The sequence below is a fragment of the Perca fluviatilis genome, chromosome 18, assembly GCF_010015445.1.
Source record: "Perca fluviatilis chromosome 18, GENO_Pfluv_1.0, whole genome shotgun sequence".
NCBI lineage: Eukaryota > Metazoa > Chordata > Actinopteri > Perciformes > Percidae > Perca > Perca fluviatilis.
This window is the reverse complement of record NC_053129.1, coordinates 26160480-26188095: the sequence shown is the minus strand read 5'-3', so window position 1 is coordinate 26188095 and position 27616 is coordinate 26160480. Positions and strand designations below refer to the sequence as shown.

The 27616-nt window shown below is 39.2% G+C and overlaps 1 protein-coding gene across 1 annotated transcript in view; it reads left to right on the top strand.

Annotated features, from left to right (window-relative positions):
- LOC120547278 (nesprin-2) overlaps positions 1–27616 on the top strand; it is a 96201-nt gene that overhangs the window by 67351 nt on the left and 1234 nt on the right. The window contains exons 90-112 of the mRNA XM_039782809.1: positions 168–315; positions 1281–1375; positions 2773–3004; positions 3141–3338; positions 5574–5684; positions 7524–7679; positions 10797–10955; positions 12213–12379; positions 15714–15876; positions 16335–16525; positions 17120–17270; positions 17889–18071; positions 18288–18425; positions 19219–19410; positions 20085–20376; positions 20837–20905; positions 22336–22472; positions 22620–22746; positions 22930–23132; positions 23220–23396; positions 23554–23682; positions 23767–23958; positions 27444–27505. Coding sequence (XP_039638743.1) covers positions 168–315; positions 1281–1375; positions 2773–3004; positions 3141–3338; positions 5574–5684; positions 7524–7679; positions 10797–10955; positions 12213–12379; positions 15714–15876; positions 16335–16525; positions 17120–17270; positions 17889–18071; positions 18288–18425; positions 19219–19410; positions 20085–20376; positions 20837–20905; positions 22336–22472; positions 22620–22746; positions 22930–23132; positions 23220–23396; positions 23554–23682; positions 23767–23958; positions 27444–27505 — 3672 coding nt within the window. The remainder of the gene's footprint in view (positions 1–167; positions 316–1280; positions 1376–2772; positions 3005–3140; positions 3339–5573; positions 5685–7523; positions 7680–10796; positions 10956–12212; positions 12380–15713; positions 15877–16334; positions 16526–17119; positions 17271–17888; positions 18072–18287; positions 18426–19218; positions 19411–20084; positions 20377–20836; positions 20906–22335; positions 22473–22619; positions 22747–22929; positions 23133–23219; positions 23397–23553; positions 23683–23766; positions 23959–27443; positions 27506–27616) is intronic.

Below are 27616 nucleotides of genomic sequence, written 5' to 3'. Positions count from 1 at the left end.
GCAGTTATTCTGGCCTTGTGCAGAAATTCACAACATTATCTGTTGTTTTACAAGATGTGCAAGGCTTTAAAGACTAATTTAATTTTCTGATGGAATACAGTTGATGTGTCCATTTTGAAGCTTCTGGTTGTAGGCAATTGTCTTTTATCGTGTCCTTTTCCCCCCAGAGCGCTGCAGGCTGAGCGTCAGCGCTCCCAGAACTTCCAGGAGAAGTGTAAGAACCTGTCGTCTATCCAGAAGAATCTTGAGGAGGAATCGATGTGTAAAAAACCTCAAAGTTTCTCCAGCCTCCAAGAGATGCTGACTGTCCATCAGGTACAATACACTTTTCAGATTCTCTGCATTTCTGTCATTTCAGGGACATTGATTAGACTGGTATCTGAACAACTGGGACCAGTGTCTGAACGGCTTTAGGACTAAAGTTATCTGGGAATTAAGGAATTTAAGGTGCTTCAAGTTTTTTTGCATCTTAGCAGAAATGACAAATTCAAACTCAAGTCCAAATGACAGGTTATACTTGTGTTATTTTTTTTTTTTACATTAAAGCATGTAAACATGTTCTAGTAGAAACACCAAATCATTTTTTTCCCTCGTACTTTCTGTCTGAATAAACCTGTACTGTATTGTACTACAGCACTGTAGCAGCACCTTCTACCTATACATGCAATATATAGTAGTAGTGACATCACAATTGTACAGAATTCCTGGCAGCTCATTTAAAGGCACAGTTTCTAAATATGAGCTGTTTGCATTTATGTGGATTGAGCGTTTTTTCATATTTTCACAGTATTTAAACTACTTAAAAAAGAACTGAAAATCTCACTTTTCACAATATAAGACCTATAAAATCAAAGCTTACTCTCCCAGCTATTCTAACTTTTTAGAGGAAAACTAGTGTTACATTATTTGTTATGTATTGTTGTTGTTAAAGGCTTTCCCTCCCCTGCATCTGCAGATATGACTAAACTCTAGATAAGCCGTTCATCTGTATTCTGTCCACGTGTTGCTAGATGACAAGCATGTTACAAAGAAGTCTTTGGTAATTAAGGCAGCTGAATTAATGACCTCACCAGCATAAACGCTGTGATTATGGCAGAACATTAGGAAGCTTAAGTGCCATTTGTTTTAAATAGTGAATGTTATTTTAATTACTCTACAAATGGTTTAATTTAAAACCTCTTGCTTTTTTTGCCCAACGTGTCACAATAATGAGTCAGATACATTTTAAATAGAGATTTGACCTACGAACTCTCCTGTTGATGTCTCTCTCTCTACCACAGAGGCTTGAGGTTGAAATAATGATTGGACACCAGCTTCTGCAGGGTCTTCTCTGCCATGCAGTCAAGTCCATGGAAACAGAAACAGGAGAGAAAAGGTAAGTGATGGAAAAATCGTAGACGTGTAATGCGCTTAATGAGCTTTTAGTTCCAGAGTCCAAAGTACTGCATGTACAGCATCGGCTCATCTCCCTCCTTTTAAGCCCTAGTTCCCCCTGGTTCTCCCCTTCATCTATGTCTCCTTTCAGGACAAGAATGAAGTTAAAAAAATTCACAGAGGATTGAAGCATTTAGCAGTTTAGCACACTCCTCGGTTTGTACCATATTGGCACCAAAATGGCACCCATAACTCTAAGTTAGTAATAGTTTATGAGCGCACATTAAAGATGCCATATTTTATTGTCACTGTTGGTTTCTTCCTGCTTATCTAACTCTATTTGTCAGCAAGGTTCAAGGTATGTCTGCTTCTTACAGGCTCATAACTAGACAAGACCCACCCTTTTGACGTTCAGCAACTAATCAATAGGGCAGTGACAACAAAGATGTCACCATGACAGTTGTTTGAAAGGAAAAATTCTGTTAAAAAGGGGGAGATAAGACTTAAAGATAGTTTATAGGTGCAGTAAGGCAAAACATGTACTAGGTAGGACACACAACAAATGCAGTGTGTGCAGCTGTTTTCTTACCTTGGGACATTTAGATGTTTAATTCCCCAACGATTCCTTAAATCATTTTTTACAGTCTTTGGAAAGCTTAAAAAGCTCTTACATCTTTTATGAGCTAAAGGAAAGTTGACACAGAATCTGTAAAGGTTGGTCAGAATTTCTTTTGTTTCCCCATAAATAAATCCAAGCATCCTCTTTAATTCTAAAGCAGAGTCTTTCACACTGAAGAAGAGTCGAATGTTTAGTGAGATGTGAGGCATGAACTGCAATGTGCGTCATAACTTGGTTAGACAGACACAGTTTGTCTCAATTTTGTTCTTGAGGCGGCCCTCAGTAAACTGAAAATGTGCCCTATGTTTTTTTACCCTGGGACATTTAGATGTTTAAATCCCCAAAGCTTCCTTAAATCATTTTTTTACAGTCTTCGGGAAGCTTAAAAAGTCGTAAATCTTTTAGGAGCTAAAGGAAAGTTTCTGCTCTTGCTCTTGCTGGGATTGCTACTTAAAGCTTTAAGGCAGTCTTAAAATCCTGCTGATTTTGTGTTGATTTAGCAGTTGCCTGTGAATGGACAATGACAGACCCACTTGTAATTTTTACTTGTAATTTTTTGTTTTGTTTTATGTTGCAAGGAAAGTGTATTATGCTTAATTCTACATATCCTTATATAGATAACTGAATAATTCCAATCATTTCCACATTTTATATTGAGCTCATTGCACATTTTTGGATGGATGTCAACAGATTTGCCAACAGATGTCAACAGTTTACAGCAGGTACCATTGTTTTTCTCCAAAATATAATAAAGCAACCTTTGTGTTGCTTCTTTACAGATCTGAACTCATGGAACAAGTAACCTGCATGAGGGAGAGCTGGCTTAACTCTGTGGCTGTGGCTAGCCAGCGCAGGTCCTTGACAAAGGAACAAGTGAGCCAGTTGAGAGTCTACCGACATGGCTTGAAAGTATTGTGGAAGCTGTTGAGGGATGTTGACTCTTTGCTGCCTCCAGCTGGACCTGCTCTGTGTACGCTGCATCAGCTACGAAGCTACGTGGATGATTACCAGGTTAGTGTGTATGGGTGACAATGAGAGTGTACAGACATCTTCCTACATTAATGAACAAAAATCTTACTTTTGTTGTTGTGCAATTGTGTGCCAAGCGTAGTATATTAATTTGTTAAAATCTTAACATCTTTCCAAGTGTGTTAAAGACGCTCTGGGTCTACACTCCCCCGTGTACACCCGGACGCTGCAGGCTGGCAGATATTTATGTGAAACCATGACAGACTCTGAGTGTCAGAGCCGACTGCAGTCAGAGCTCCAGGCTGTACAGGAGGCCTGGGAACGGACCACCTCACTGCTGGAGAGGAGAAGAGACCTGGTCAGCACAACTGTTCAGGTAACAGTCACATTTCCATTAACGCTAATTTTTTTATGTTAAATACGATTAATAATATTTAACAATAAACTCTTTTTTTATTTTAATATTTGACTTAGTCTTGCATTGCCAGACCTTCCTTCACAGCGCTGCGGAGGAGGGTTAGGAGGGCTAGTCCACACAGCAATCCGGGATGGGAGAAAAACATGCTCTGGTTTATTGGCATTTCTTTTTACCAATCACAATCGTCATGGCCGGACGGAGCCACGGTGCCACTGCTAAAGAACCTTAAAGGAACTTGTTTTAGTGGAACATGTGTACATTTAAAAGTTGTTTTAGTCGTGCAACAGAAAACTCAGATTGGACAGATAGTCTAGCTAGCTGTCTGGATTTACCCTGCAGAGATCTGAGGAGCAGTTAACCATAGTCCTCAGAAATCCACCGGAGTTTAGAGTGCCAACAAAAAGAAAGCGGAAGGTAACGGACATCCGGCCTAAAAAGAGGGATATCTGGCGGAATTTCTGGCGGCACCTGAGCAATCCCGGAAGTGGAATGTCGTCAATATAGACTACATTTGACTAAATGTATTTGTTGGTATGAAAATCTAAATGTCACATTTTATACAATACAATTAGACAACTAAATAAACTAAAATATGAATCTTTTCAAAATAAAACAATACAAATAAACATGGTATAATCCTACAGATATATCTTGATATCTTATATGAATTTAACTCAATCAAGGAACAGCATGATGAAACTGATCTCTAAACTATAGCCAAGGGACCTTATGGATTTCCTAAAATGACCGTGGAGTCATCTTCCTATAACTTCATGGCTAATGGCAAATCAGAATATACAAATATTCAGAAATAGTTGTTTCAGTACTGCACAGAAATATTAACACTCCTCTGCTGCAGATGTGGTTAAAAACCAGTTAATTAACCCCTTAACAAAAAGCAGAATCCAGTAGAACTTGCAGATTTGTGTATCAAGGACTACAGTGTTTGACTGACAAAATCCAAAAGAAGAGCATGTGTTACAGTATTAACAAGAGAGTAGGAGGGGTCAGCCTTACATGACCCATATCCAGGACTTGATCCTACCCCAACACACACACACACACACACAACACACACACACACAGCCTGGTGTGTTGAGTTGGCACCGACTTCCAGCCAAGAGGGATGAAGGAGAAGCTGAAATCTATCCATGATCCGCTTTCATCCATCACTGTACAGAGCAGTACAGGAAGGCATGGACATACTTAGAATCTAATAAAATACTATCAAAATAAAGTAAAATGGTCAAAGCAGGCAGACAGAAATGTTGTACTGATTAGTTAATACTTTAATTTACTTTGCCATTGCTGATATTTTAGTTAAATGATGGCATCCTTTTCACTCCAAGCTCTGACTGATCACTGTTGCCGTCCAGCTTAATGAGCTTTGTTAAATACAGAATCTGAATGTTTTGCCGAGCAAGGTCAGGGAAAGTTGTGTTAACCCCTTTGAGCTAAACAGGATCCACCCGGGGAAAGGGAAATCCCTGAGCAACATGTCAAAGATCACACATAGAGTAGCATTGATGCACAAAGTAGAACTGACAAGCAAGAGACCAACTTGGTCATCATATCATGGTCAAGTGACTTAACATTTGTAGGAAAAGAAAGGTGTCGCGGGTGCTGTGCTTATGTTGTTTGGATTTTTTGAGCTTATGACCATACCTTGGACTTTAGTTACTAAAACGTTTAAGTTAAGCAGTCTTGGTCCTTTCAGCATTTGGCATGAATGATTTAGTTTCACAAAGCATTTGTGGAAATATTTAAACATTAAGAAAAGAGATAGCATTGTGCAATTCTGTCTTCAACATGGTTTTGCAAATAGATTTTGGGATGCACAATTTCTCTTCCCTTAACTGTAAAGGCAACAGAAAATTTTTTATGATATAACTTTATAATTTCAGAACAGAAGAATACTTTACACATCTATTTCATGAGACGGATGCTTCAGAGAAAGACGAGTTTTGACGAGAATTCAAAACAAACTCAATTTCGCAAATAATTGTATTTTGAAAGATTTACAGTACGCTGGGGTTTGTTTATAGCTTTATAATATGGCATGTATAAAAGCAGGTTACCTCTGCAGCGATTGATTGAGATGTGATTTTTAAAATGTAGTTCCCCAAAGTATACTATGAAGGTTTTCATAGCAGCCCTTTGTGATCTCCTTCCTCTGTGTTCTGCTGCATTTAGAAGTGGTCTCAGTGTCAAAGTGGGATAACCAGCATGACTTCTGAACTGGATGAGCTGAACACCATGCTGAAACAGCCGCTGCAGGACTCTGAGGGCGAGAAACACATTCAGGTAATAATATCAATTACAGACCTTGACTATTTCTACTACCGTTACGCATAATAGAGGAAGTCATTTTTTAAGAAAGTCATTTTTTAAGAAAGAAGTCCTTTATTAACTGGGCCCTGAATAAGAGAACATTGACACAGAAATGATCCATTTGTCCCTGGCACATAAATTGGTGGCTCTGGTGCTCCGTGCCAAACTATAGTACACACTACTATGTTGAATGGTAGCTAGCATGTTTAAAATAATGTGAGAAATCTAAAAACAAATAATATTACAGTGTTTCCTCTATGCTGATTTTGTAGTGGCTTCCTACCATGGCAAAATTTCTGCCACCACGGTATCAGAAATAGTGCCGTACAAAAAATTTAGTCGCGGTTGCTTTTTAAATGATCCTGCCGACATAATGCGCATTGGCTGCCGCTCACATTGCAATTTAACAACAAGTAGAAATATTCAGAGGTTATTGGACCCATCCAGTTTAACTCCACATACTGTTGTGTTGATGTAGTTTATTGTCAAAACGTTCACTTTCTTCTGAGACGACTATTAAACGAACAGCTCCACCAAAAACGTCACCGCGGTTGGTCCGTTCTAAGTGTAGGTTGTTCGGACACTGTAAAAAAAAAAGTCCTAAAGGAAACACTGATAATAATAATAATAATAAATAATGTGAGAAATCTAAAAACAAATAATGATTTTATTATATTTAGATTCGATTTTTTACAAACTTCGCCTATTATTGAAAGAAGAAAAGTAGTTCAAAACAGTATTCTTTTAACAGCTGCTGTATTACAAGTTGTACAAATCAGTCTACACAAAACTGCCAGAGTACCTACAGTTCTTTCTTTCCTTACTTTTAGAATAATAGAGGCTAACAGGGTCGCAACTACCGCTGGGGTCATGTTTTTGGTGTTTTGGGGGGAATTTTGAGAGGTGGTGTACATCCTAATACAGTTTAAAAAACAAAAAAACACATACTGGGTATTTTACAGGTTGTGTAATGTAATGGTTATGTTTTTTTACACTTTTACAGTTAACTTATTTCCCCAACATACTCTTTTTTTTTTTTCTTTTGGCTGTGTGGAAAAAACTTTGCATTATTCTAAGGTCTCTACTGTTGGCCATTAGGGACACTTGGACTCATGACCTTAGTAATTCTAAAATCCTAGCTATGTCCATGCGGCTAAAATGTTTGTCAGGCAATCATCTAGCAGCGCACAGAGACGGTCTCCAAAAAAGCTTTCTATTAACAGAGCAGGACCCCATTTAGGGTGAATTTCCTGCTAAAAGCCCAAAATCTGCCATCTAATGCCCAAATTACTTCTTAGTATCCATGCTTGTCTTTGCAGAATAACAGGCACTGAGGCTGAGTAACAGGGTTCATTGTGTAACCTGATATATTAATAGTCTTTAGACGTCATGGTTTGGGATGGAAATTGCAAATGAAAAATGGTATCACACTGAAGATTAGTAATCAGTGTACAATGTGTATGCGTTAAAGCATAAAGGTTGCCACATCAGTCCCGATAAATCAGCAGCATGAATCTGTTGGGGGGTCAGCTGCACTGAAAACTGGCCAAAGTTCCTCCACCCCTCAACTCAATCAGTAGCCGCCACCCACCCCCGTCCCACCAGAGTGCCCCAGAGTTTACCCCCCTTTCCCTTATTTAATACCCCCATGCTTTCACTCCCCTCCCCCTTTCTACCCCTTCTACCCTCCCCCTGTCCCGTCCGCAGCCCTTTAATCTGGACGGTCAGAGCGAGAAAGAGGTATAGAAGCGTGTGCATGCAGCCTGTACATGGCTGTCTGACTGGCTGTCTGTGTATGTTTGTGTTATGCAGGAGACAGACCTCTCTCTGCAGCGTTTGGCCAGTGGATTTAGGGAATTGGGCACCATGAAGACGGACCTGTCTCAGTACGTTGCGGCCGGTGACTCGGCTCTGCTGGAGCAGCAGCTGGAACAACTCCACGGTCAATGGGAAGAGCTGTGTATGAAGGTGAGAACTGACAAAAAAGAAATAGAGAGAGAGAGAGTCCGTACAATAAACCAGAGAAAGTGAGAGATTGTACATGGTGCAGGTGGAGAGGAAGGATTGGGAGGAAGAGAGGGAGAGAAGGAGAGAAAAGTTTCTACCAGCAGTGTCTTGGCGCTGACCAGCAGCACAAAGCCTCTGCACCACTGGGGCTGAACACACACACACACACACACACACACACACACACACACACACACACACACACACAAACACTCATTTGTTTGAGAAAAGAGCAACATGTGCTGGTTCATGGAGGGAAAATTATAACATCTCATCCTCTTTTTAACACTTTAACAACTTTCCCCCCTACAGGTCAGCTTGATTTGTTTTCTTAACATTGCAACATTCTGCTAGAAAAGTGCCCAAACTCATACGTATTGTTTGGGTTACATGCATACTGTGTGGTTCAGCTGTGGCTTTGGTTGCCTTTCTGCTTGTATCAGCATATTAAGAAAAGTGAGGCCTTTTTATGTTCTGAAAAAGTCACTTGACAGCTTTTCAGGTTGTAATTAGCTCCTGGCTCGGATGCACTGTGCTCCCAAAACAATCACATGAAACTCTCAAACGGTACAGGCTGTAACAGGCAATTCTGTAACTGCATTATTGGGGAAAGTAGCTCTACTGTATAGACTCAAATTCCTACAGGAATGTACAGGCTTAAACACAAACCCACTGTTGTTCTTGAAAAAGCAACGGTTATGACATGCTCGGGACATTTTTGTCAGTTATTAGGGTTATGGGATAATTTGCAGACATGCTAATTGGGTCCCCAGTTAGGCTGGCTGCTTCCACCTGCTCCTGACTTGGCAGGAGTTACTGGGATTCACAGATGCAGAAACAGCAGCCAGTATGTTTTCTGTTAATTGGGTTGGTGTTCTGTATGTAGTAGTCTTTTTGTTATCTGTTTTTTTTTGTAAACCATGGTAGCTTTTCATCCTAACTACTTGTCCCAAAACAAACCTGAAACATAAAACATAATTTCCCGAAAACCATGAGATGTCTTCAAGGAAAGACCTACCCTGTTACTCAGTGTTGAGGATCAGATGTAAAAGCCTACATGCATGCTGTACATAGGTTATTTGAGAAAAGCACAGACTATTTCAGCTTTTAAATCACACAAGATTTTTCATCCCTATTAATTCCTGACATGGCCACAGGGCATGGATCTGAGCCACAACGGTTTACTTCGCATAGTTAACAGGTTGTAGTTGGGGGAAGCCACTGGAATGGGTCCGCTGAGCAGATGGCCTGGCTGGACTAAAGGGATTCAGGGACAGGCTCTATTGTTCCAGGGGAAGCACAAAGTCCTCACAGGGTGACAGAAGCTCACAGTGCACCCTGAATTCTCCAGAGTCCAAAAGGCCCAGCAGTGTTAGTAAATTAAAACCAAAGCGAGGATCATTTAAATCAAATAAATGCCAGTGAGCAGTAAAATATAGCTAGTTCAAACAAGCCCTGTGGGCTCACTAAGCCCTTTTAACCTCAAAAAGATCATCAGCCCCCTCCTCAGCTATGTAATGGGGTGTTTTCATGGCATTAAGCTTTCATTAGGAAAATGGACCTTGTTACAGCCAGAGTCCCTTGGGGATTTCTCTCAATTCAGTTGATTACTAAGTCTGATAGAGATTACTTAATATTCAGTTCATTTTTGTATTCACTTGTTATTCACCATGTAATCTGTTGTATTGAACAGTGCTTTTATTCAGTAATTTACCAGGTTATGTGTCCTTTGCACCATGCTCAAATCTACAACATGTACTGTTGTGTAGTACAATCAGGTCAGAGTATCTTGGATACATACCAGGAAGCATCATAACAAATAAATGTGTTTCAGACTGGATTGATCAAAATTTAAAGCGCCACGGTTTTGAAGCTTTTGTTTGTGCACATGTTAAACAGTTAAGACCTTTTTGCATGCCAAATCTTCCCAGCAAGTGTGTAGCCAATTTGGCAAAGAAAGTACATAATTTTATAACTGAGACACATTTGTTTTGTTGCTGTAAATGTTGTCAGTTTTATGGTTTGTTTAACTTTAAATCATGTTTAGTGCTTGGTGACAACGCACTAGAGGGCGACTTTGGGATTGGGTCCCGCCGGTTCCCGCGGGACCCAATGCAAATCTCGCGTGAGTGGGCAGTTTGAACTTTGCTGCGGGCGTGAGCGGGCGGCTATCGGGATGTAGCCTGGAACCCCCCCATGCCAGCAGACACCATAGATATACATATATACTGATTGAGTACATACTGTATATCTATGAGCAGACACCAGCAGCGTGTCTGAGCCTCCCCAGGATGGGGGATCTCCGAGGCTCCATCCACCATCCGCCTGCCCCCCCCCTCATCTTCTGCTTCTTCCTTCCCCTCTCACTGCAGCAAGCACCTGCCTTCTTTCCCTGCATCTTCTCCCTATTAGCCTAAAAAATGATGTGTTTTCTCATGCGGGACGGGAGAAGACACAAAATCAAAGCATCTCTGTTATTGTGCAGGCATAAATTCTCAGAGTTTTGCAGGTGCGGGCGGGAGTGAACATACACATTGCGGGAGCGGGCGGGAGTATAACACACACGTTGCGGGTGCGGGCGGTAATGGTCAGAAATTTGGCGGGAGCGGGATGAAGAAAACAGTCCCGCGCAGGGCTCTACAACGCACCATAAACCCTGGTCATCTGGTTACCCTAGACTAGCAGATAGTGGCATCAAACTTTGCTAGTGTGAATATTAAACCAGCACTTATTTGCTGTTTGTCATTTACAAGTTCAGTTTCCATGCAGTATTTGTAACTTGTAAGTGAAGGATCAGTAGATGTACCCTTACTGGTCTATTTCTAACTGCAGCTTGCACCACAGGTGTCCTGCCAGCACTATAAAGGTTTTTATTTCCTGAAAGTGAAGTATTAGAATAACTTTTGAAATTGCGCCAGGCAGTTTAATTAGTTTAATATATAAACACACCTGTGTGGTCAACGTGAAATCATAAAATGGTGATTATCTGAGAACTACTTGATAATTTGACATGTGTCTGCCTGCCAGAACGTGCAAAAGCGTGCAAAGTTGCTGAATGCCACTTTTCACTCTTCCCAGGTATCCTTGCGCAGGCAGGAAATCGCAGACCGTCTCAATGCCTGGACCATCTTCAACGACAAGAACAAAGAGTTCTGTGATTGGCTGACTCAGATGGAGAACAAGGTGTGCCAACGCGGAGATCTAAGCATTGAGGAAATGGTGGAGAAACTGAAGAAGGTACGGGATTGAACAAATGTTAATGCCTTCCTATTAAAACATGTGGAAGAAGAAATGTTTCAATATGTTTTCATATGAAAACTCCAAAACAGACACAGTAGGGCTACATCTCATAAGATTTTGTGCCAGAGACTCTTGATTGATGATTGTTTTTGAGTATATTTGTACAATGGTCCCACACAATACTACATCAGGACATAACATTGGTTCATTTTTTTGGATGAAATTGGACTGTTATACTGTAGGAGTTAAGTTCCCTAACTTCAAATATGACTACTGCATTAGAGTTTACATTGCAGGTATTATTTGATTAATAAGCTCCTGTATGCACATTATAAAACTTTTCATACAGGATACTACTTGCGCATTATTCCCCCATAAATAACACATTCTGTAATCTCCACAATCAACCCATGTTTTGGGGCATGGACACCACTTGTGTAGGTTAAAATCCATACATGAGCAATATGAATTGTGCTGTTTACAGCAGATGGTGGCCTGGAATGGAATGGATGCACTGTCCTTTGTTCACACACAACAGTTGTCCTTTCAGTGACTGAAAGCCTTTTGTACCTTCCTGTCTCATCATGAAGCATGCTCATTTAGTCATCAAGATAATAATTGGTTTGAATGTTGCACGGTCGTTTTTTTTGGGCTGTTAGATTAGAGGAGAAAATGTGTGGCACTTGAGAGAAGATAGAAAAGCTCACTTCCTGATGATAATGGACTGCTCCAGGGCATAGAGGTGTTTGGCAAGTTGAATAAATGGGACACTGAGCATGGGAGGTGTGTTCTTGATAGTTTGAAGCATTCCTCTTTACTTTAAATTGAACTGAAATCCATATGTTTGTGTTTTGCTGGTCATTTAAAGCTGCAATAGACACGATTATGTCAAAATTGCGAGGCTTTCTTCTCATCTTTTTAATGTCCTGTGCTCTAAAGTGATCACAGATTGGCCAAATGAGCACACGCAATATGCAGTTTACTCATGTTATGCTTCATGGTAATTGGGCATTCATGTTTTTTACTCCGGCTGAAATGTACATCCATATTTCACGGGGATTAAATCATGTATTGTACATAATAACACTACTGAAAAATGCTCCGTATGAAATCTGCCTATTTTACTATAAAACAGAAATACATACAAGAATCCAAAGAGTTTAATTTTAAATTTGATCTTAATTGGATAGATGCTGTTTGTGAGGTTCTCCAGATTTTTCTTCAACACACATTCATAATGTCATGTTTCCGCAGGACTGTATGGAGGAAATCAACTTGTTCAGTGAGAATAAAAGCCACCTGAAGCAGCTGGGTGAGCAGCTTTTGTTAGCCAGTGACCAGGCCAAGCAGACGCAGGTCCACGGCTCACTGCAGGAGGTCAACCAGCGGTGGCACAACCTCTTCAACCACATCGAAGCCAGGTGAGAGCAGCCACAGCTGTCACAGGAGCTGTAAGCAGTGACTAGTTTAGTTGCCCACTTACATTTATGTGTGTGTCTTTTTTTATTATCAATGAAGCACTTTCCAGGAGACCCAAAAGGAAAGCAAACAATTCTGGACTTTTCAAAGGCAAATAGTAAATGGAGTGTGTGTGTGTGTGTGTGTGTGTGTGTGTGTGTGTGTGTGTGTGTGTGTGTGTGTGTGTGTGTGTGTGTGTGTGTGTGTGTGTGTGTGTGTGTGTGTGTGTGTGTGTGTGTGTGTGTGTTGTGTGTGTGTGTGTGTGTGTGTGTGTGTGTGTGTGTGTGTGTGTGTGTGTGTGTGTAAGTTTCACCCTGTTATTTGGTTTTTCCACAAAGCACCTACGCAGCCACTCCACAGTAAAGAGCCATCATTATGGACTGAAAGGCTTTAACTGGGAGCCTGTAATTAAACAATAGCTCTAATGTGGATCCATCAACCTGCTGTTGTGTTAGTCGTGCTCTGCAGCTGTCAGGAATACATAGCTTTTAATGTACAGACTGTAAGTTTAGCCACTGTAATAGACTGTTACTGCCTCCGAACCCCCTCCCCCCCCAGACAGATGGACAGTCCTGTGGAAGAGCTGGAAAGACAGACCTGCACATCCACCCCCACCACTGCTAAGCTGTGTCTACGTCTCAGACAGTACCATATGTCCCCGTGTCCATTCTGACCCCCCCACCTCCCCTCCTTTTTGGAGTCTGTCAGAGTGGGATGACGTGAAGGAGGGTGGGTTAGTATGGGAGGGGCTGGATCTGTCGGCATGCATTAATCGCTGATTCTCAAAGTAGGGGCTTGATCCCATGCAGGCAAGATGTTGAATATTGTAACCCTGAATTCTTGACCATTAACATTTCCCTGTTATTTTGTGTCTAGAGGTTCTTTAAAAATGTGAAAAAGTTAAGAAGCAGCACTTTTTTTCCAAGTGGACAAAGTATGCTTGAAAGTATGATAGCCCTTAAATTAGTTTTACCTTGCATTTTACTACAATTTATTTTAGACATAGAAACTGCCACCATATAATTGGATTGCATCCACACCAAGCATCTTTGGGCAGCTAGCAACAACTATTTACATGCAATTTAATAATCCCATCTAAGTCTAAGCATGTATGTATGTAAAAAGCACCTGTACAGTAACGTGAAAAGAGTTTAGTCTCTGAGTAACTTTAAGCCCTCCTGTGGTCAGCTGTACTTTGTGAACTCCAACCATATATCCTCACTTTTCCTCCGGCTATTTTCTGCTCCGTTTTTCTCCGTCCATTCTCCTCTTGTGCTTTTTCCTCTGGGAGGACCCCTGACCGGGTTTTGTGTCTTTGTTGGGCCTCTGCATGAAGCTGCAGGCCTTTGTTAGGCTGTCAGAGGTAGAGAGGGAGTGAAAGAGACCCAGAGACAATTTAGTTGACAAGGATGGTTGTATCTGCAGAGGGCAACAGTTTTCTCCACAGAGTTTACACTGACTCTATTATGTCTTCATTACATGGCCATAAACATAAAGCCACATTAACTGCACGCACAAATTTCCACTGACTATACGTTATTCCTGAACTTTAACTAACTTGGAATCAATTTAATTTTCCAACACCAGAGTTTTTTTCACAAATAGTTTTTAAATCCAATTTTCTTTTTAAGGAATCCTTTTTTTGCATTCAACAAAATATGCCACATTTGTCAGTGCATGATTGTTTAATATTGGTTTAACACGAGCTGCTATATAAGAAATACATCTACTTAAAAACACTCATAATGCACCATTAACTTTTAATCAAGACTGTCCGTGAACTTAAACTTAATCATAATTCTACTCTACTACAAAATCTAAACTAACCTCTCCAAGAAGTAAGAACCATCCAAAAAGACAGATATCCTAATCGGATCTCATAAGAACGGATCTAAGAGCGCTCTCACACACGCACAGACTCAACATCTACAGTTATCCCAATGTCCAGCATCTGTTGGGACCCTTTCATTCCCTTTTTAGCCTGCCACTTATACTCACAGCTGTAGCTTAGTGATTATTACTTTGGTAGAGAGTGTCTCCCTGCTGGACCTCGACAGGAGAGGAAGGATCAAATGGGGAAATGAACTCAAACTCCCAAAAGGGGCACACTTCAGGCTTATAAGCATCAGAAGAAAGCTCTTATTGTCCCAAGCGTTGCTATGACACCAGTCAGTGGGGCGCTGTGTGTGTGTGTGTGTGTGTGGTGTGTGTGTGTGTGTGTGTGTGTGTGTGTGTGTGTGTGTGTGTGTGTGTGTGTGTGTGTGTGTGTGACGAGGGGGTCAGTTGCCGTGGTGATTTCGGAAGTTCTACTGTAAGATACCTGAGAATGTAAAGACCTAAACTCTCTTTAGTTCTTTCTTTCTTTCCTTTTCTTCGTTTTTTTTCTTCTCTTTTTCTGTATTTTTCCTTTTTATGTGTTCTCTTTTCTTTCTGATTGTGTTTTCTTGCTTTCTTTTCTGTCTTATCATTCTCTTTTCCTTCTTTTTGTCTCTTTGTTTTTTTTTACTTTCTTTGTCCTCTCTTTTTGTCTTTCATCCTTTGTCTTTCTGTTTGTCTATCTTTGTGTTTTTCTTTGTTTTTCTATGTCGTTCTTTATCATTTTTTATCTCTTTTTATAATTACATTTATTTGTCAGGGTTAAGCACAAAACATTAATCTCATACAAAGAGAAGCGATGCTTTGTACTAGATTTAGCTACTAGTTTCTTTGTTGTTCGTGTCTTTCTGTCTTTAATTTTGTGTTTTTAAAATAAACTGGGTGGTCCTAGGTTGTCCCAAGATAAATATGAGCTATCAGGGGACAATTAAAAGTGTAGAAAAACAGAAGGGAAGAGTATTTGCCACCCAATTATATGTATTGTTTATATTCAGACATTTCTTGCAAAATTACCTCTTTGGGCTTCAAAAATTCAAATTCGACTAAACTGATGGACAAATGTTGTCCACACAGCAGTTTAAGAGGAGACTGAATGTGATTTAGAGCCTAATGTTCAATTAGAATTACAGCACAGCTATCAATGTGCGTAATATTGAAGTTCAACATTTGTTAAAGTCAAATGATCACTTTTAGTTAACTTGATTATAACCCATACACATACAGTACGCAGCCATGGACATAACTTCACCTTAAAGGGTCCCAAGCCAAAAGGGTTGAGAACCTGTTGGCTAGATTTTGGTTATTCCACACAATATATTAGTACAAATGTTTTAAATACTTGTGATTGTTTACTTAAATATGGTTTATCAAATATGAATTTAGGACGATACAGTTCTAATAAAACAGTGTGTGTGTGCTCAGGGTGAAGAAGCTGAAGGAGACTCTGGTGGCGGTGCAGCAGCTGGATAAGAACATGAGTAACCTGCGCTCGTGGCTTTCTCGCATTGAGGCCGAACAGTCCAGACCCATCACCTACAGCGTCTGTCACCACCAGGAGATCCAGAAGAGGCTGGCCGAGCAGCAGGTACACACAAACACTAAGCCTGTCCACCAGTGGTTTACACTGAGTTCGTCAAAGTCCAATTTATGTTTAAGGTTACCTCTTTTTGAAATTGCCCATCTTTTGTATAATTTGTTCTTTATTGTCTTCATTTTAATGGTTTCTTTGTGTTTCACTCGTTTATCCATTATGCGATATTTGTTGTTGTTGTTGTGTCGTCTCTTTGTCTTCACAGTATTATCTGTATTGTTATGTTTTATTTGTATATTTCTTCCCACTTCTTTCTGCTACACTATCACTCCCACTCACTCTTTTGTCTCTCTTTATAATAAATAATTCATACCTGTCCTTTGTTTAATTTCGGGAGTGGGTGGTCTCATGCAGGGAGCCCCTGTCCTCCATCTGTATGTCTGTGGACTGATGTTTAACACATGGTTTCACTGGTATGGACTGATGCGATGCCCGTCCATGTGTCTGTCCAGGAGCTGCAGAGGGACATTGAGCAGCACACGGAGGGCGTTGCGTCAGTGCTCAGTCTGTGTGACGTCTTGCTGCGGGACGAAGATGCTGCTGGCGGCACCGAGGCGGAGAGTGACTCCCTGCAGGAAACCAGCCACAGCCTGGACCAGCGCTGGAGGGCCATCTGCGCCATGGCTCTGGACAGGAGGCTCAGGTAGGAACTAAAAAATCACACACACTCTCACACACACACACACACACACACACACACACACACACACACACACACACACACTCACACACACTTACATACAGTATGGTGTCCTCACACATTTCATCACATATGAATCAGTCAGATCGGAGCATACACCAATCCCTACATGCAAGCAAGTTTTACAGATGTTACACAATAGGAGAACTTAACTTTTTTGGGTTGTTTGTCTATCACTATTACTGCTGATATTGCTATATATTGAAATATATATGATACATGCTGCACAGCTCTGTTAGGCTGATTCCTCCATAAACACAATCTGAGGTTGTTAGGCAGTACTTTGTTTACATCCAATATATCTCCCTGCAGTCAATAATCCTGGCCTATTTAGTTCATTTCTAATCAAATTAATCATTTAAATGAAGATTAAACATATTTTCATAAATAAATTTCATGAATTTAAAAAGATCTGATGATTTCCGATGATTAATAATGTCACTGTTTTTTTAAGATCCAGGCATGTAGTGATTGGTTAGAAAAGCCTTTATCAGTGTCATACAGTAACTGTAACTCCAGTACAATGTCTCCCTGTAGGATCGAGGAGACGTGGAGACTCTGGTGCAAGTTCCTCGATGACTACTCGCGGTTTGAGGACTGGCTCAAGATGGCCGAGCGCACCGCTGCCAACCCCAACTCTGCAGACGTCCTTTATACCGTCGCCAAGGAAGAGCTCAAGAAGTTGGAGGTCAGTTGTGAGGTCGGCAGACGGAACAGACTTGAAGTAGCTCTGTTTTTGTTTGCTTGTTGGTTTTGTGAAATATTCTCATTCAGTATTATATTCTAGTGACTAAATTCATGAATTGTGAATTGGTTATTCCACAGACTCGAGGGACCTTTTTGCTCTTGCACAACCAAAACTATCCTCAAACTGTCAGGACGCCATTTTCCACTACCAAAAAAATCCATTTAATAACCACTTTTACTCTGTGACCAATCTTTTTCTCTGATATCTTTTTTTGCCACAATTATTCAGGTGTCTGTAAAATTATTATTTTTCAAAAATGTTTTTGGTTCTACACTAGGATGTATTCCTGTTGCATTTGTCTTTCAACAGCAAGCAAATAAAGATGCATGTATAAAGTAAAAATTGATACAGACCAACTAATTTATTTAACAAAAGGTCTATTCTGTTCTATTTGACATTATGAGGATGGTGAGTCACATACAACTAGTATAAAAACATGTCATAACATACAACATTTCAATGTGTTCACATTGCATGTTATAATATTTGGAGCAATATTGCCTTTTTCATTATTTTATATTTAACAAGGTTCATCTCATCTTCCCCTGCTCTTTTAAGGGTTTCCAAAGGCAGGTTCATGAGCGGCTGACCCAGCTGGAACTGGTCAATAACCAGTACCGCCGCCTGGCCAGAGAGAACCGCACTGACCGAGCCAGCCAACTCAAAGCCATGGTCCATGAAGGCAACCGGCGCTGGGACACCCTGCACCGCAGAGTGGCCGCCATCCTCCGCAGACTCAAGGTACAGTAAAGGACAGAGGGCATGACATGTCCGAGGGTTTAAGGCGCTGACCATGAACCACAGCGTCCACAATTTACATTCTTTCTTTGCCCTCATTTCCTGTCATCGCTTGACGAATGCTATGTAAAAAAATAAATTAAAAAAAATCATAAAATGCCGGAATACATCCTATTCCCTCTCTCCCTTAATAAATCGTTTTTTTCCCCTTTCTCTCAGCATTTCACCAGCCAGAGGGAGGAGTTTGAAGGCACCAGGGAGAGCATGCTGGTGTGGCTGACCGAGCTGGACCTGCAGCTCACCAACGTCGAACACTTTTCAGAGAGTGACGTCCATCACAAGATCCAACAGCTTAATGTGAGGACATACTGTAACCACACAGATGGTCACATACAGACAGATACAAAACAAACATATCTCTTTTTAAGCCTTTATATCTTTTTGAGGAGAAATGTATTATCTATTAAGACCAAAATGTTGTATGGAAAGAAATATTTCTTCAGCAAGTTCTCTTGGTGCTTACATCTTACAGCCATCAGAAGAAATACATGTTAAGATGGTAAGGCACTGGCTTCAGTTCTAAACTACACGTCTTTTTTTTTAGAAAGGTTTTTCTTTAGTTCATTTACCGGAGCTCTATATGATAAGACATACTTTATTGTCCCTGAAGGGAAATTTATTTTGGACTCTGTTCGTTCCGCAGCGTTACAAAGACAACACAAAATACAGAAAATAAGCATGTCTCAACACATACTCTCATGCAACACAAAACATGCTTTCATATACATCAGACAGGTACCTATATAGTAAGCACATTAACTACTCTTTTCATTCTTTAATTGAACAACCCTGTCGGCTACATTCTCCGCAATAAGTGTAGCACAGCCCTTGCACAATGAGATATTACACAACTAACATAGTGCACAACCCCAATAGCCTACGTATTGCACAAATGACATAATGCACAACCCAAATTGCCTACATATTGCACAAATTACACATTTCCACATAACCTATGCAGTAATAACAATAATATAAAATATATAATATAACAGATACTATTGGCAGTCGTTTCTCCTGGTTTTCTGAAACATTCTTCTTTCATTTTCCTGACTCTGTTCATTCAACCATCCAACCCTCTTTCCTGCAGAGTTTCCAGAAGGAGATCACCCTGAACACAGAGCGCATTGACGGACTGATAGTGTTTGGAGAGGGTCTGATCCAGAAGAGCTCACCGCAGGATGCGGCGCTGATAGAGGACGAGCTGGAGGAGCTGCACTCCTACTGCCAGGAGGTTTTCAGCAGACTGGTCCGCTTCCACCAGCGCCTGAGCCAGCCCCCGGTGAGCGGGAGCACACACACACACACACACATACACTACGTCCATTCTTCCATTCATAACTTGATTTATGCAGTTGTTTCAAACAAGCAAATCTCAGTTTATCTTTTCGTACATTTGTGATTCAATTCATGCCTGTTACCTTTTGCTATTCTAAGCTAGCTTTGAAGAACCAGTGACTTGCAAATGTAAGTTTGGAGAAATGATTCTTACAAAACTTAAAACCCAAAACAGGTTGAAAACATGGTTAAATCTAAGAAAATGCTTTCTACAGATTTTGCTAGCATGGGGCCGGTTTCACGAAGGTGATTTGCAAGTAACGCTGGCATGCAGATCGCACATGGTGGCAATGTCACGTCTCACAAATTATTGTTTTCAAATTTCCGATGCATTTCTGAGTCCTACAGGGCTCCTGATTCCTCACACATGGTTCACAAGTATGGTGTTTGTTTTGCTTAAAGTGAGTGGTTGGAACAACCAGGACAACCCTGCCCCGAGGATCTCGAGCTGTGCTATGACTCATTCAAAGCCTTTATCAGCAAAATCTTAAAATCAACACTACCACTCACAGGGAGTCCATTGACCAGACTTCCTAGAGTTTGTTTAAAGCATTTTGAGTGGAATAGAACTTTATTGTTCACACATCTGGCTGAATACCTGCTATTTCTTCACCTTAGATGATCAAAGAAGAACCGGAGCTCTCTGGTACCACCTTTTCCTTAGAGTCCAGCTTGGAGCTGATTGGCCGACCATGGCTGGGGCGGAGCCAAGGTAGCCTCCCGGCGACACCCACCCACCTGCTGGCCTCTTCGCTGGAGCGCTCAGGGCGCGAGACACCGGTGAGCGTGGACTCTCTGCCGCTGGAGTGGGACCACACCGGAGACGTGGGAGGGTCATCGTCCCACGAAGATGATGAGGAGGAGGAGGAAGAACATGAGGATGACAGAACTTTCTTCAGCGCACTATCAGGTAGATTTACAGAAAAACATATTGATTCATGGTACGGTTCACACACTCTTTTACATCTCCTAGTTTTTATTACTGTAAGGGTTTTAAATGTCACAAGGTCATAAAACGGAGATGCCATCTTCACGCATTATGGACCACATCCACAACTGGACGGGTATTATCCCTTATGTAACGGGGATTTCTTTAACCATAAAAGGAGACTGTGGCAAAGGATTAATTCAGTTTTGCTGGTAAAAGCAAAATGATGTGATAAACATCTAACTTAATGGGATTTCTAAGATGGTAAAGCTAAAAAAAAAAAAAAGAGACAAAATGTAACATCCATTTTACACTCACACACACACACACACACACACACACACACACACACACACACACACACACACACACACACACACACACACACACACACAATCTTAGACATCCTTGCGCCTCTAGTCTGACCCCTCTCTCCTCCCAGAGGTGGAGTTGACTGAGAGCCAGGAGGAATTTGTCGAAGCCCCAGAGGCCCTACAAGCCTCCTCACTGGGTAGGCAAAAGAACATCTTCACCTTTTGTTTAATAAATCCACTCACGGCTCTTCATGGTGAAATAAGTTTCCGACAAACATCTTCCAGCAGCTCATATATCACTTTGCATCTATTTGCTTGTCGTGCTGCTCTGATACTTTGCTTCTCCTAGCTGGTGTTTGGTAAACCCTTCTGTTCGTCCTCTCCAGTCCTACATTGATTTCTAGACACATCTATAATAAACCTAAATGAGACCATTGATCAGCCAGCTTCACTGGCCACTGTCTACACTGTCTTAAATTGCTTTTTTCTTTACTATAATTTGTGTACAGTCCTTGTGTGTTAAGTGTTGCCTTAATTAAGGACTGATGTGAACTGGTTTCCAGCTGCTGTTGGTGCCCTAAACTCTATCTCCTCCTGCTCAAACATTTGAAATATGTCAACAATTACACCATTTCCTGGGGTTGGCGATTTATGCCTGGGTGGCATCATGCCATATCCTGGCATACAGGGAGTGAGTCATAATGTTATCATGATGTTTTTATCCTCCAAATAGAGAGCTGCAATTAGGTATAAACATTTAATATTACTTGTCCAAACCAAAAACTCCTATCAGGGAACATTCAGAACTGGAAGAGTCTGATGATAATAATAATAATAATAATAATAATAATAATAATAATAATAATAATAATATAATAATAATAATAATAATAATAATAATACATTTTATTTGATGGTGCCTTTCAGGACACCCATGGATAGTGAAAAAAAAGATGCTCATACAGATAAAAAAAAGCGAGACATGCATGTATCAGTCTCACTAAGTAATGAGTTATTATCACTCAACAAATTTAAAACAAACACTATATCCAAATGATTTGGTAGGAAGTACTATTAGATACAGTAGGCCTGTAACAATTATTACATAATTGTCTAATTGTCAATTTTTTTTTTACATAATCGCAGTTTATTTCTTTGTTTAATTGCTAACATTAGCTAAGGTCTTAAGGCGTATGACTGGTCATTGTTGATTTTGTGTAGATATGCCAAATTGTAATTATATAAGTGGTCGGACTATATTTTTTTATTATTATTTCAATTTGTAGTTGTTGGCACTTGACCCTATCAAGTTCATAGCAACAAAAATGACAAGGTTAGAAAAAATGTTTTATGATAATAAAGAGGCATTGTTTACTTCATAGGCTGTGTACCTGTGTTATTACATTATCTGGGTCACATAGAAGTTATATAACCAAAATATGTATCTGGAATTCATTCAAAACTTTAATTTGTTTAAAAAAGTAATAAATAAAATAAATATTTTTAAGTTTGATTGAAAGAGACAGTAATATTGTTAATCGCAATTTCTTTCTGAGACACATTTTGAATTGTTACACCTCTACTTTTAGATTGAATTGGTGGTTGTTTTTTTTTCTTTGTGTTTCAGTTTCAAGCATGGCCGTACACGAGTCTCCAATATGGCGATCACAGGGAGATGCAGAAACACAGTCACTCCAGCTGGACTCAGAGGGCCACGCTGAGGTTCCACCCACCCTCACCAGCACCCCTCTAAAGCAGGGCTATGTACGTTAAGTAAACCAATACCATTTAACTGGGCGGATATGGAAAGAATGCAGTAACTGTGAAATATGAGTAGATGCTTCATACAGTGCGTGCAGCTTGTTTGCAGCTCCAGCTGTCAGTTTAACTGTGTCTTTGATGTGTCTGCAGTTGCGTCTGATGTCTCAGTGCAGCGGCAGCATTGAGGACATTAAAAGAGTCTCGCTGATACTGGATGATGAGGAGCAGCCGGAGGAGCTCGGCCTGACAGGACTGACTGCCTCAGACAAACAGTCAGGTGAGAGATGCTGTGAATAATAGCTTGGTGTTCACAGTAATGAAACGCACAACTCAATAGTCAACACAATACATTTTCTGATAACTAATCGGGGTGAAAGATTAGAAGCCTAGAACAGTAGATAAATATATTGCGACCAAAAACAACAAACTTCTACGCAAGTAAATATTTGCGCTCTCTCAGGTGTGATCGAGCGCTGGGAGCTGCTCCAGGCTCGGTCCAGGAGCGACCTGCACCTCAGCTCTCAGGAGCCCCAGCATCTCACATCTGACCTCGACGACATCACTTCCTGGTTAGAAAACGTGACCCCGGAGCTAGAGCGCCTCCAGCAGTCGGACCCAGCAGCCGGTATTAAGGACATGGCAGCCAGAGCCAAAGCACTAAAGGTGAAATTTTAAGACCAAATACAACAGATCTGATGATAAGTATTCAGCTTTTTATTGTGTTTTATAATCGTGGATGTTCTCTCGCAGGAAATGCAGAAGATGTTTACTCGCTACAAGTCCATCATGCTGTCCGTCAACCTGCGAGCTCAGGAAGCTCCACATCTACAGGAGAGACTGGTTGGTATGAACCGAAACTGGAGCAGAGCGTGTACAGGCCTCCAGCAGTGGGACAACAGTCTGAGGAAGACACTGATGTGCTGCCAGGTGAGAAGAAATGATCAGTAGGAGATTAATATACAATGCAGCCTCAAGTATTGTGTTGTTTTCAAACAGGGATGCCCATAGTTGTAGTATAAGCATTAGGTCATGTTGTGCATTATACCCGAAAAGATTCTGATTACCTTTACCCTTGGACGCACAGGAGTTCAATGAAACCCTCCATTCTCTGCTGCTGTGGCTGGCCCACGCAGAGAGCAGACGCTACGCAGTGGACATCAGAGACCCAGACACACCTGTCCGAGCCCTGCAACAACACTGCAGCACGCTCACAGTAAGCAGATAACCACGTTTTGTTTATGGATTCACTTTTCTGCTAGGCTGCACCGTCAGCATCTCTTATGTTTGTGGTTTCAAGGATCTGCAGAAGGAGCTGCAGGGCAGGCAGAATCAGCAGGCCTCCCTCCAGGCTCTGTGGTCTCAGCTGCAGCCTGAGGACGAGGCTGAGGAGAGCTACGAAGCCCAGGAGAAGCTCCACGTGACGGGTAACAAACTCAAGCTGCTGCTGAGGCAGGTGGAGCAAGACCTTGGCACCCTCCAACAGCGTCTGGTGAGAGTTTAACCATCACATTTTTTCAGCATACTATACTAGGACTTTTTTATCACTTTTTTTCGACATACTATACTATGACATTTTTATCACTTTTTTCAACATACTATACTATGTCTATTATGACATTTTTCTCTTCTTTTTATCACTTATTTTCGACATACTATGCTATGCCTTTTTTCGACATGCTATACTATGACATTTTTATCACTTTTTTTGACATACTATACTATGACTTTTATGACTTTTTTCGACATACTATACTATGACTTTCTTATGACATTTTTCGACATACTCTACTATGACTTTTTTCAACATACTATACTATGACTATTATGACTTTTTTTCTCTTCTTTTTATCACTTATTTTCGACATGCTATACTATGGCTTTTTTATCACTTTTTTCAACATACTCTATGACTTTTTATCACTTTTTTTGACATACTATAGTATCATAGTCATAGTATACTATGACTTTTAAGACTTTTAAGACTTTTTTCGACATACTATGACTTTTTTATCACTTTTTTCAACATGCTATACTATGACTTTTTTATCACTTTTTTCAACACATTATACTATGACTTTATCACTTTTTTCAACATACTATACTATGACTATTATGACTTTTTTTCTCTTCTTTTTATCACTTATTTTCGACATGCTATACTATGACTTTTTTATCACTTTTTTCAACATGCTATACTATGACTTTTTTATCACTTTTTTCAACACATTATACTATGACTTTATCACTTTTTTCAACATACTATACTATGACTATTATGACTTTTTTTCTCTTCTTTTTATCACTTATTTTCGACATGCTCTCTGACTTTTTTATCACTTTTTTCGACATGCTCTCTGACTTTTTTATCACTTTTTTTCGACATACTATACTATGACTTTTTTCGACATACTATACTATGACATTTTTATGACTTTTTTCAACACACTATACTATATATACTATCATAGTATAGTATGTCGAAAAAAGTGATAAAAAAGTCATAGTATAGAATGTCGAAAAAAGTCATAAGACTTTCTTATGACTTTTTCGACATACTATACTATGACTTTTTCGACATACTATACTATGACATTTTTATCACTTTTTTTTTACATACTCTCTGACTTTTTTTACTTTTTTCAACATACTATTAAGACTTTTTATGACTTTTTCAACATACTATACTATGACTTTATGACTTTTTTCGACATACTAATCTATGACTTTTATGACCTATTTCGATATACTATACTATCACTTTTTTATCACTTTTTTCGACATACTATAATATGACTCTTTTTATCACTTATTTTTCGACATACTATAGCACGACGTTTTTCCACATGCTATACTATGACTTTTTTAATCACTTTTTTTGACATACTATACTATGACTTTTTGTGACTTTTTTTGACATACTATACTATGACTTTTTTCAACATGCTATACTATGACTTTTTTATGACTTTTTTCAACATACTATACTATGACTTTTTTCAACATGCTATACTATGACTTTTTTCAACATGCTATACTATGACTTTTTTCAACATACTATACTATGACTTTTTTCAACATACTATACTATGACTTTTTTCAACATGCTATACTATGACTTTTTTATGACTTTTTTCAACATACTATACTATGACTTTTTTTCAACATACTATACTATGACTTTTTTTCAACATACTATACTATGACTTTTTTTCAACATACTATACTATGACTTTTTTTCAACATACTATACTATGACTTTTTTTCAACATACTATACTATGACTTTTTTTCAACATACTATACTATGACTTTTTTTCAACATACTATACTATGACTTTTTTCAACATACTATACTATGACTTTTTTCAACATGCTATACTATGACTTTTTTATGACTTTTTTCAACATACTATACTATGACTTTTTTCAACATGCTATACTATGACTTTTTTCAACATACTATACTATGACTTTTTTCAACATGCTATACTATGACTTTTTTCAACATACTATACTATGACTTTTTTCAACATGCTATACTATGACTTTTTTATCACTTTTTTCAACATACTATACTATGCCTTTTTTCAACATGCTATACTATGACTTTTTTCAACATACTATACTATGACTTTTTTATCACTTTTGTTCGACATACTCTCTATGACTTTTTCGACATACGATACTATGACTTTTTTATGACTTTTTTCAACATACTATACTATGCCTTTTTTCGACATGCTATAGTATGACTTTCAATCACTTTTTTGACATAGTATACTATAACTTTTTTATCACTTTTTTTCAACATACTATGCTATGAAATGTATGACTTTTTTCAACATACTATATTATACTAATACTTTTTTCAACATACTATACTGACTTTTTTTCAACATGCTATACTATGACATTTTTATTGCTTATTTTTTGACTATAGCACAACGTTTTTCGACATCCTATACTATGACTTTTTTAATCACTTTTTTTGAAAAACTATACTGACTTTTTCGACATACGATACTATGACTTTTTTATCACTTTTTCTCGACATACTATACTATGACTTTTTTCATTATATTGTACTTTGACTCTTTTTATCACTTATTTTCGACATACTATACTATGACTTTTTTATCACTTATTTTCGACATACTATACTATGACTTTTTTATGACTTTTTTATGCCATCAGATGAATCAGAATCAGCTTTATTGGCCAAGAATATATACACATACAAGGAATTTGTTGCTCTTAAAGTAATTACACAAAAATAGAAAATCAGCATGAAACCAAGAACAACAAAGCTGAAGAAAAGGAAACCTAAACATTTAGCTATTATGTGTATACAAGTAGATGAGAGAACATAAATATATAAAAAAAGGTATACATGTATATTATCAATACAATAATGAACGTCATATACTGTCTTTAAGTCAGATGGTTGGTGCACAGTGCAAATATGCTGGAATAAGTATTGAATGATTAATGTAACAGGTTGCTTTATATACATGAAGCATCAGTTCGTTCATGTTGTTGGCCAGTGAGCGGACATTTGCCAGATGTATTGACAGGAGCACAGTTGGCAATCCCAGCTGTCACAGTTTAACGAGTGCTCCGGCTTATTTCCCGCAAATCCCATAGAAAGCTGCTGCTGCTCCTCCAACTAAAAGCACTGCAAAACTTTCTGGTTGGATGAAAAACTTTGACAATTGAATTGGATCTGAGTCGGATGGATCGGATGTTTAGATGTTCCTCCCTGTTAAATGTAACTAGAGATAGAAAGCGTCATAATATAGACAATGTCATATACTAGTATATTATGTCACAAAAGTCATTAAAAAAACATTCATATTATAGTACGTCATAAACATGTCAAAGTATATATAGTATGTCATAAATTAAATTAATAAATCCATGCAAACTTTAGCATACAACCGCTTCAGAACAAACTAACATTATTTCATTAATACAGGATCGTGAATCAGACGTCCAAGGCGCCCCTGTAGATTCAGAGAAAAGTTCCTCTACTCAAAGGTATGCAGAAAGACATCAGTATTTTACCTATAATTAATACAATTATTGTATATGAAACGTTCTCTTGATTGCTTACTGCTTTGTGTATTTTCTGTAATCCTGTAATAAACT